This window comes from Triticum dicoccoides, chromosome 7A (assembly GCF_002162155.2).
Source record: "Triticum dicoccoides isolate Atlit2015 ecotype Zavitan chromosome 7A, WEW_v2.0, whole genome shotgun sequence".
Taxonomy (NCBI): Eukaryota; Viridiplantae; Streptophyta; class Magnoliopsida; order Poales; family Poaceae; genus Triticum; species Triticum dicoccoides.
The window spans coordinates 684,011,107-684,022,648 of record NC_041392.1 but is presented as its reverse complement, the minus strand read 5'-3'; the positions used below and the strand labels follow the sequence as shown (position 1 = coordinate 684,022,648).

The 11,542-nt window shown below is 40.6% G+C and overlaps 1 protein-coding gene across 1 annotated transcript; it reads left to right on the top strand.

The window, feature by feature from the left end:
- Nucleotides 1–2,936: 2,936 nt before the first annotated feature.
- Nucleotides 2,937–5,490, top strand: LOC119334414. Its single transcript, XM_037606989.1, has 8 exons — nucleotides 2,937–3,177; nucleotides 3,325–3,384; nucleotides 3,613–3,830; nucleotides 3,941–4,039; nucleotides 4,481–4,615; nucleotides 4,744–4,847; nucleotides 4,965–5,036; nucleotides 5,135–5,490. Exons 3-8 carry the CDS (start codon nucleotides 3,744–3,746, stop codon nucleotides 5,178–5,180), a joined length of 543 nt encoding a protein of 180 aa, XP_037462886.1. The 5' UTR covers nucleotides 2,937–3,177; nucleotides 3,325–3,384; nucleotides 3,613–3,743; the 3' UTR covers nucleotides 5,181–5,490.
- Nucleotides 5,491–11,542: the final 6,052 nt, after the last annotated feature.

The following is an 11,542-nucleotide window of genomic DNA, read 5'->3' as shown; positions in this document are numbered from 1 at the left end:
AAATGTGTGCATCTCGCCCGATCTGTGATAATTTTCATGTAGCGGAGGGGCTTAGCTCGCCCGATCTGTGAGGTTTTTCGTGTAGCGGAGGGGCTTCGCTTGCCGGCATCAGGTTAGGCGTCGTGGTCGCTTCGAGGTTGGATCTGGAGCAGGGGAGGTGTGGGTGTTCATTTTTGGTAGTGATGGTGGTGTTTATTGTTTATTCAGATTTCGACAGTAGATTTTGATTCAGTACTTAGTATAGTAGTGTTGCATTGTAGTAGGTAGTTGATTTTTCTTCAGCAGGCAGTAGTGTTGCATTGCAGATTTTGCACTTGTAGTAGTGGGCAGTAGTTTTGTAGTGTAGTAGTTGTCACACCCTTGATTCAGATTAGTGGCTTGTTCATTATTGTCACCAATCTTTGCATCTTACAGTAGTTGATTTTTTAGTTTTTGTTGTCCATCAATCATAGGTTTTTAGGTTCAGGTAGATATTGAAGGTGTTACATTGCAACTGATGTGACCAAAATGAATGGCCAAATGCATTTTATGCAGGCCCTTTATGCAGTGAGTAATCATATTTTTTCATATCTTAATGTTTTTACTGGAGTTTTTCCTAGTGTTATAATTGCTCCCCTGTGTTAGTGTTGTTAATGGCTAGAGTTTTTACTTTTTTCTCACAAGAGAGTGTGGTTTCCCTTTTTGTTTCTTTGCAGCGATCCAACAATGGATGAGGAAGAATCTTCTGATGGATCTTTTTCAACGCGCTTTTCAGCTCCCCGTTTGCGTGAGGTTGCAGACAATGAGCTGAATGATAAAAAGAGAGCATTGCTAGAGAAGTCCAGTTTTGGGTCGTTGATGAAGATCAGTCCATTTTCTGTACCCCTTGAGCTGATTGACTGGGTAGTTATGAAAATAGACACTAAGCGTTCTTTGTTTAGGTATCCTTTTGAATCACCTCACTTGTCCATTTTCTTTTTCTATGCGTCCTTTGTTGCAACGCTTTTGTCCTGGATTTTGACATGTGTTATTTGTGGTGCCTTTTTGTCAGTCATAAAAAGAAGACTATATTATTCACTAGAGACATGGTGCACAAAATTTTTAATGTCCCATCCGGACCAAGGGCAGTGGAGCTGCTAAAGAGGAATGAACGTTGTGAGTTGCGCGACATTTATCGAATAGGTACAAGGGCTCCAATGAAGAAATCAATTTCTGTAATCAAGGAAGCAGCGGACGATGATGCCATTACTCTAGAGAGGACTTGGGTTCTTTTATGCCTTGCTCTTGTCTTAGTTCCTGGTACCGGCAACATGGTCTCTATGGATTATCTTGCAAGTTTGAAGGACCTGGATGAAATCAATGAGTTTGCGTGGGATGAGCATGTTTTGGCAACTGCATTGAGGGAGGCGAGGAAGTACCAACAAAAGAGGGAGGCTAGGGCAAGTGGCTTCTGGATAGGTGGATGTCTACCTATGTTTGCGGTATGTGTCATTTTTGTTTCTTATTGCTTTTTTTACTTTATTTATTCTGCTCACAACAATTATATCTACGATGCAATTTTTCTGATTTTTATTTGTTTTAATTTTTTATAGTTAATTTACATGGATTTCCTGGAGGTGCCCCGGTCTTTGGTTAGTGAGGGTACATTCAACTACTCGCTCCCTAGGGCTTGCTTCGTGCGCGATGCAGATTTCAAGTTGGTTACAGAGTTTGACAGGAACAAGCTTGCTCTTGATAAGGTTGAATTTGGGAAGCGCAATGTAAGTTCAGTCCCATTCTTCCTTTTTTCAGAGTTTCTTTTCTGTGATAAATATCTAAGTCTTTTTTGTGTTTTCTTTGTTGTATGCAGCATCGCTCTCTGTCTCAGACACCTTATGCAATATTGGATGCAGACAAGAATTGTGAGGGCCAGACTCAAAATCATCAGGCAAATGCCAGTAATAGAGCTGCCAAACCCAACACACAAGTCAAGAGTGATGGTGACTTAGGCGGCGAGTTTTGTGGCTCTCTGGACGAGTGCTGCAACCACTCCCTTCATGCGAAGAGTTGGAGGTACAAATGCACACCTTTTTTATCCCTCAAGTAATTATATGTCAGTGCATGTATTTGTTTTCTTCATGTTCTTTTTCATCTTTTGTTCTTATTTTATTTAAGCTTACCCCCATTTTTTTGCTCTTTGTTTTGTGTTCTTGAAACAGATTCCATTGCAACTGAAGCCTAGATATGAGAAGCACAAAAAGCTTTATATGGCAGAGTTGAAGAATGTTGTCACGTCTTTTGGGAAGGTGTTGCAGTCAACTTTCTGCAAGCGTTTAGGCTATATGTTGCTAGAAGCCCACTCCAATGCAACGTCAAACCAGGAGCACAGAAGAGAAGGTGGAGACTTGACCTTTGTCGTCCCGAGAGTCAATGCAGCAAGCAGCGAGGAGCGCACAGGAGCTGTGTCATTTGGCATCCCAACAGCCACCGCGGCAGGAGTTGTTGCCGGCTCTTCTACATGCACATTGTCGGAGCCTGATATCCGGGTAGAAGAAGGTGCTGATGAGCAGAACAAGTCAACAGCTACTGTTGTAAGTGCTGCTCTAAAAGGAAGGGAGTGCAGTGTATTAGGTGGGAAAGTTGGGGTGGAGGCAGAACACGGAGAGGGGGGAACAGCGGGTCGAAGCACAAGCCCCCGAGTGCAGTGTTCTGAGGGTGCTGTGTTGCAACAAGTCAGGAGTAGAAATCATTGTCGAGGGAAGGATTTTGTGGATCAGGAGGAAGTTGCAATTCAGGGTGGCAAGGTGATCCCCCAAGATGCTTGCAACATCAATGCCTCGGGGGCTGATGACAATGTTGAAACGCCAGTTCTTTCACAGGGCACATTGCAGGCAATTGCTGTAACTGCCTTAGAGTGGGAAGATGGCCCATGTTGTGCTCTTTTCAAGGAGGGGACCGAAGACTATGAGTGATTCAATCAAAAAATAGAGAGACCAGTCAAGCCTGTGCAGACATCAAATACTTCTAGCTCTGATGTGCCGAATTCAACCTCATCAGGGCCAACTTTCGACAGCACTCCTCATTTTGAAAGGCCAAGCAACCCGACACCTGCAACAATTGGCACAGCTCCAAAGCTTCCAAGGCAAAATGACATTCCAGGGCCTGTGTTCGATGTGTCCCCCATCTTATTCAAAACACCATCATCGGATGGACCTCAAGGTTTGTCTTGCGTCAGAATAAAACTTCTCTATTCCGTTTAGCAAAAGAGTAATTTCACCAATGCAGCAGATATGTATATATTTATCTTTTTTGTTTTTCTCATCTCTGTCTTTTGTTTTGTGTTGTTGCAATACTGCTCGGCATTAGTGGTTTTGCATGAAGCATTGGAGGTCAATGTTGAGGCCAGGGACGGGTCTGACAGTCATGGTAAGCAGTCAAAGAAGAAAAGGATGGCCCTCTCTCCTGACATTGTGCCAATGATGAAGAAAATTAAGGTCGATGCACATGGTGGTGCCTTACACCAGCAGTATGTAATGAACAGATACGCAACAAGGAAGCCAAAGAAAAATGAGCTTCTATGAGTTATATGATGATGTTTTTCTATCATCCTTTTTTTATCTGAAATCTCTTTTCTTGCTTTGTGTGTTTCCCTAGATGAAGGAGTTTTAATATCCAAGCATATCTGTTGTTGCAAGCCCGATTTCATTGAAATAGATGGCTTCCATACATCTCTGCAGAACTTTCACGGGTCTCTAAAGCCAATAGCTGAGACCGACAACGAGGTCATGACCTTATACCTGAGGACTTTCAACTATGATCAGTCGGTAAAGAAGAAGAAACCCAAGATGTTTGCATTCTCAGTGTTGATGAGTGTTAGTGTTCAAATCTCTTTTTTTCTATCCAGTGTTGCAATGCTTTCCTTTGATTTTTCATATAACTGCGTTCTTCCCGTCCAATGATTCTTTTGTCTTTTTCTCATCAGACAAAACTCAGTGCTGAGCCCGATGTGTTTGATCCGAAGGTGTGCGAAAGAGAATTTAGGAGTGCTTGCTCAGATTATCATATTTCAAAATCTGACTTAGTAAGCTCTTCCTGTCCTACACACAACATTGCACTAAATGACCTACTAATCATATAGCAATGATTTTTTTAGTGGTGATACATCCTGTAATTTTCAAGGCAAAGCAACATTTCTTTTTCACTGGTGCTGCATTTATTTGTAATTATAGTTAGGACACGGATTCACCAAAGTTTGTGCATCCTCTGAATTTGAAGCAAAGGAACATCCAGGGGCTACTGAAAGTTGCATTTAATTTCTTTTAGCAAAAGTTGGCTCTGAAAATACATGTAGTCATGTTTGAAATGCAACCTTTTCCATAACACAAACTTTTTCTATTGCTAAATTGAAAGCAAACCAACATCCAGTGCAGCTTTCAAACAATTTTTCCCTTGTTATTTTTTATACTTCTTTTTTTGTCTAAATGCATGTGTTTGTTTTTTGTTCCTACTTGATGCATTGCAGCTATTCTTCACGGTTGTTCACAAAAGGCACTGGGCAGTAGTAGTTGTTAACATTGCCCAAAAGGAGTTCAATATTTTTGACTCGACCAAGAACTCAAAAGACCTATTCGAGATGGACAAGATTACTAAGAATCTGGTAATGCTCCTGTTGGAGTTTAGTGCAACACATCTTATCTTTCATTTCATTTTTTCCACACCGCACACTTACTCATGCGTTCTAGTGCCCTATTTTTCTTTTTTTTGGTTTCAATTGTTTTTCATCAGATCGCCAATATCAAGAGTGTTACAATGAGGGAGCCCCTTTTCAAGCATGATCTCGAGTCTTTCACAGTGTTCTCCCCAGCTAATTACCCGCGACAAACAACTTAGTAAGCATTCTTCTACTGGCAGAATTTGTGTTTCTTTTGCAACTAGAGACATTTTTCACTTTTTCATCTAAAGTTGTTTTGCATTGTATAACTAAATATATACCTTATTTTTTTCAGCTATAACTGTGGCTACTACAGTATTTTATACTGGAGAATTGGAATGGCCTTGTTATGCTGTCATTCGATGAGGTATTTGGTGGCAAACCACATTTTTCTTGTGATTCCTTTTTCTAGTTGATTTGGAACTTTTCCATGACTCCTTTTCATTGGTTTGTCCTTTTTCCCAGGAATACATTCCAAATCTTCGAATACGCATTTCAGCGGATCTGCTGAGACACCCGAACAACAAGCTGGACCCCGCGCAGCAGCTGAAGCTCCTTCTTCAGCGTTAGATTCATGGTGTCGAGCTTCTGGAACTTGAGGAGGCGTGGTGGTAGCGGGGCCTGGTGGGGCTCTTTTTTGTAGCTACTGTAGTCACACTTGTAATGCTTATAGGAAGTTGACAACATGCTGTACTGTGACTTTTGTTTGGAGTCCATCTGAGTTGAACCCAGAGCTTTTGAATTTTTCAATATGTATTTACTTGCTTCAAGATGAATTTGATATTCTTCGTCCTGGCTCGAGAATGTTGTCACAAGTAATTACAGTGTTTTATGTATTTAGTGCATGTTCAGTTCTCTGATAGCCAATGGCGAGTAGCCTATATATCGTAGTCATCCATGCAATCTTGAGAGAAATTGATTCATCGCAACATCATCGCAACAATAGGGGGGTGGAGGGTTAGGGGATTATGCGACTATTTTGTGCACACTATTGTTTTTTATCTCCCTTTTTTCTTCTATCTTACCGCGTATCTCTATTCGTGTTCATGAAATTCTCCCTCTCGCTTAAACTAAAGAATCCAATGCATCATCCTCTCTTTTCATCAGAAATGGCTGCTCATTAGTTTTTTTATGTCAGAGGTATTTGCTAAAGCTTTTTAAACAGATTGCTTCAATGTACTTGTATTTTTTAAGTAGGCAGCAACAACATCATGGATTTCTAATCCGATGAAACTTTTAAAAATCATAGCTTCAATACATTTTTAAGCAACAAAAACTACACTCATAGAAAAATTTTCAGGAGCCAGCAATATCATCATAAGCAATAGGAGTAATTGTAATTTCAGAAAATGAACAACATATCATTCTTCAGGCACAACTCAGGCCAATATTATGTACTGAAATTGCACCATTCTAATGTAAATTGCACCATTCTATTTTGTCCAGAAATTAATATGTGTAACCAATTACAAATGTATAGTAGCAACAGAATTAACTTTTTTTCTATTTTGTTTGTCATTTTTTCATCACAGCCTAAGCTCGGTTGCTCTAGCTATGCCAGCATCTGTTTTCATTGCAGCTTTTAGGTAGGGACATTCTTGCACAACATGACCTTGCTCTTCACAGTAGGGACATTTTTTGACCCCCATTGCAGCCTTCAAGTACTGGCATGTTTGGACACCGTGACCTTCTTCGTTGCAATATGAGCAAGGAGGTGCTTTCTTCTTTGGTCCAGGTTTTCCTCTGGGCTTGGTTTGCTTCTTTTCATCTTTCTTAGCTTTATTCTTCTGTGCATCTTCTCTTTGCTCAAGCAGAGTCTTTCTCCTCTTTGATTTTTCAGTCGGACGCCCTTTCTTTGGAACACGCACGGGGTTCTGAAGCATGGCATCGCTGTCAGGTTGCGGCACAGTGGTCGGCTCGGGGGTTTGTTGTTGCTGCTGCGGGACAAATTGCTGTTGCGTTGCCTGCTGCTGATTTGCTTCCTGTTGTTCTTGGAGCGCCCCTTGCTTCGCTGCAGCTATGAGGGGCTCAAGTTGGTGAGCTGCGTCATTCATTATTTTGTAGGCAAGATCGTTGCTGCAAGCTTGGGAAGCCAACCATGTATACTTTATGCACAAGGCATTGTACTTGAGAGTGTTGGTTGCAGGGTGCCCAAAATCTAGGAGACATCCACCACTGCTCATTGCCATTGTCGCAGCTTCTGACCACCTCTCTAGCATGTATCTTTGTGGAATTTTTTGGACATTGAGATGCACCATTACCCTTATGATGTGTGCACAAATAATCCCATTCATCTCAAAACAGTTGCAGCTGCATTCAAACTTCTCCTCTGCCAACACAACATTCATTGAAAATATTCGGGGGTTCTCAAAGTAATTTGAGTGCAGCTCAAACCTCATGCTTGCATTTTCAAGAGCAGGGGCCAGGTTCATGATGAAGCCTATTGATGCCATGACTTCTTTTTGAAACTTGAGAAACACGCTTCGGGTATAGAAGTGAACTGCCTGGCGCTCAAAGTTGTACCTGAACGTTGCAATGAAAAGGTCCATGATTTTGAGTTTTTCAAGTTCCCTGTTCTAACTTTTTCTCTCTACAAAGCACACACATACCTTGAGTAAAGTGGTGCAGTTGTTGCGTGGCCTATGAAAGCTTGATTGTCTTCACGGTCCAACGTTGTTTCTTGAAGCACCTCATATTGTTGTACAAATCTCCAGACAGAGTCTTGAGGGTTGACAAATGTCTTGAAGTAGGAGTTCTTTCGGAAGTATGCTAGAGCCTAGGTCTCTCGCGTACGCCACATGTTGCTTAGATGTCTGTTGTCAACCAATTCAAAGCAATGCAGCATATGCTGTCAATTCTCCTCGAACTCATCCACCGTCTCTGAATCATTGATAACCCCATAGAAAACCTGATCAAAAATTTCATCCATGCTCAGGATCCTACCCAACTTTTCCCTTGCTTTTCGCTGGACGTGCCATTTGCAGCACCTATGCACTGTGTTTGGGAAGACATCTTCTATTGCTATTTCCATTCACTTGTCTTGGTCAGTCATTAGGTGCAACGGGTGCTCATTATTCATTGCAATCATCCAATGCTGAAACACCTACTTGAAAGTTTCTATTTGTTCATTTGGCACCAAGGCACAACCTAGCAGCACGGTTTGCAAGTGATTGTTCACACCAACAATCGGAGCGAAAGGCAGATTGTACCGATTTGTGCAAAATGTTGTGTCAAAGAACACATAATCTTTGTACTTTGGGTACAATGCTCTTGTCCTTCCATCCACCCAAAACAGAGATGTCACTTTGTTTGTTTCTTTGTCAACTTCTGTTGCGTAGTAGAATTGAGCATTCTCAGCTTGACGCCTCTTAAAGTAAGCAACAGTCATATCCATGTCCTGAAATGACTAATTTTGTTGCAGCTTGGAACGTGCATTTGAAACATCCCTCTTCACATATGGCAGTTTCCTCCGGTCTCCGCCATGGACCATTCTGGTCTCCGGTTTCCGACGGCGTGGTGACGATGTTGAGGGAGAGTTTACGTTATAGTTTGATGAGAAGTTTGGTAACTAAATTAAGCTGAAATTGATTCATAAGGTAAATAAATTAAGGTGATTGATTAGCATACGAGGAAGATGCGGACAGAGGCATGGTGAGAAAAAACAGGTTGGATGAAAGAATCAATGGAGAGATGTGGTAAGAGGGGGAGAACCGGTGACGTAGCATTCTGCCGACAGGAAAAAAACACTACTCTTTCTTGAAGTAGTAGAGATAAGTTATGCCTGTGATTTACCTATCTAAATAAAAAAATCACTTGTGTGGTAAGTCAATATAAGGGGGAATGGTTATCAAAGAAAGCTGCTAAAAACAGAGATATCAGGGGAAAATAAAAACAAAGAGAGGAAGGGAAAAACGAAAAGAAGATAGGAAGGGGAAAACATAAGTAAGATTGGATGAAGAAAATAAACATCATTCTTTTTAAAAATAATAATAGTAGAGACAGAGATGATGCTAAATTTGGGCAAATTTGTCCAAGAAAACCTTGACCGGTATTTTGGCTAGCAACCTTCTTTATCTTTTAGACGGAACAAACCAAATGTTTTTGACAAAATGTGCCTGAAAAGAGTTAATAAAAACATACATTAAGTAATGAAAAACAACAAAAATATCTAGGTCTTATACATCTACCACCACAAATTAGAAAAGAAAACTAACAAAAAGGAAAAACATTATAAATACCCAATGAAAATTCCCAAACACCTAATCCATGCATCCTCAAAGAAACCACCTGAGTTAGATGGAGATGGGGCAATCAACTGCTGAAGGATCTCCTTTTTGTGGAAAGAATCAGATCAATTATAAAAGCTCATCAGAAGTATGAAGCATCCCAACATAATAAATATTTACAGCGAGATTTCGAGACCATCGAACGACCATTAGTGCTGCCAGAACAAGCTGCCGACGCACTACTGTCGCTGCTCCACTACTGCAGCTAGCTTGACCTTGTCGATAATAGTCGTGAAGTCTCCATGCACGTGCCCCTAAGGACCAGTGCCCTAGAGCTGCAGTCGTCGTAGTTGAACTCTTGCATAGATATAATGCATCGGACATCAAATCTCGCAACATGACGGGAAATCCTAACCTCACCATCCTCAAGAGATAACAGGAATCTATGCATGAGCTATGTCGACTACGTCCAAATGAACGAACTCAAGGAGTATCGAAGCCCAGAAAATAAACTCGAAAAAGAAGCCCTGCCATCTTCCCAAGTATCGCATCTGTAAGGACTAAGAAACATCCTAACATAAACTACTAACCGGAGTGGAGACACCGAGACTTCCCTCCCTGCCACTAACCACTAGAGCGGTAGGCAGAGGGGAGGCGGGCCCTGTTGGGGAACGTAGTAATTTCAAAAAAATTCCTATGCACACGCAAGATCATGGTGATGCATAGCAACGAGAGGGGAGAGTGTGTCCACATACCCTCGTAGACCGAAAGCGGAAGCATTAGCACAACGCGGTTGATGTAGTCGTGCGTCTTCACGATCCGACTGATCATGTACCGAACGCACGACACCTCCGAGTTCTGCACACGTTCAACTCGATGACGTCCCTCGAACTCCGATCCAGCCGAGCTTTGAGGGAAAGTTCCGTCAGCACGACGGCGTGAGGACAAGTACTAAGAGCATGAACTAGCTAATTAATCACTCCTGCTGCTCTCTCTCAGGTAAAATAGCATAGAGCATGTTTAGCTTTGCTGATTCATCATATTGGAGCATGCAGATGAACCTGTCTCCTAATCGTGGGTTGCACTTCTGATTGCTTCCCCCTAGTACTTCTCTGTGATCGTTCACAATTTTGCTCCAGTCTTTTACTATTAAGCATTCCTCGCTATTAGAAATCCTGAATGCACTAAAGTGCATTGTAGGATATCTTGGCCGTAAGCTAACAATATTCATGGTACCTTTAGTATTGATCCAATCAGGCACACCATTCATCGGGAGTCCCTGTTGAAGAACATCGTATAGTAACATACTTAGCAATGAAGTTTAGCTTAAAAATAATGTATGCAAAAGATGCACTGAGGAGAAATAGTAGAAACCTTACCATCTTTCCTAAATATATGTGACCGTAGTTCAGTACGAACACTAATGTTCGCACGTTTTGAGTACTAACATTTCTAAGTGTAGGAAAGAAATTTGTCTTGACAGCATCAAGATCCTCAAGCCATGAAACATAATGACTTGTCTCCTCGCAGTTTAGTTCAGCCTCGGGACAATGGACGGTCCTGTCTACCAAGCGCCGGACATGTTTGCTTGATTGGAAGTAAGCTGTCAATATAAATTGAGATCTATTAATTATTCAACTGGTTCAAATAAGCTCATATCGAAGACATAAATATGATTGAGAAACTCACATAATGATAGAACTGGAGGCGTCTGCACATCGACCCAGATGTCTCTATTACCTTCAATATCATCTTCCGGACGAATATCAAAGGTGATAACCATATCAGGCTCAAATGCATAAGCCTTGCATAGTGCTTGCCAAGTTTTGCATTCAAAATAGGTGTATGTGTCTGCATTGTATAATTTAACGTTGAAGGTATAACCATGCTCGGTCTTCAAGTAACTCTTTTTACCTCCATAGTTTCGTTAGGACTGAAACCTATCTTATCCAAGACAAAAATTCTTGCATGGCAGGGGATACGCTAGTAGAATAGTGAAAAATTAAAATTAAAAGTTGAAGCAAATAAAGCATAAGTCATGCTTAATTACGAAAAAAGACTTGTCGTTGTGACTTACTGTATCCACTTTGAAGTTCTCATCCAGCTTGATGCTGAAGCATCTATCATCAACTAGAAAATTTCCGCCGCACAAGCCGCGCTGGTCTTTGCAGTATTCGCACATAATGGAATCGTGTTCGTCGTCAGACGACATTCCTATGTTCATAGGTGAAACATTAAACACTTATTAGTTCTATTAATTCAACTAATTCTGTTAATTCAACTAGTTCAACTAATTAATTGAACTAATTCAACTAAGCACTTACGAAGAATATACCTAATTAATTTAACTAATTCAACTAACTAGTTCAACTAATTAATTCAACTAAACTAGTTCTATTAATTTTCTTATTAAAAATAAGGTAGCTAGTTCTATATAATAAAATGTTAATTAGGTAATGAAATCTCATATAACTAAATTAAATATATATCTAACATATAATTTATATCTAATTCATCTAATATTTGACACTAATATCTAACATATGTTCATATATAGGTGAAACATTAAACACTTGCTAGTTCTATTAATTCAACTAAATAAACTAGTTCTATTAATTCAACTAAACATTTACTAAAAATAAACTAG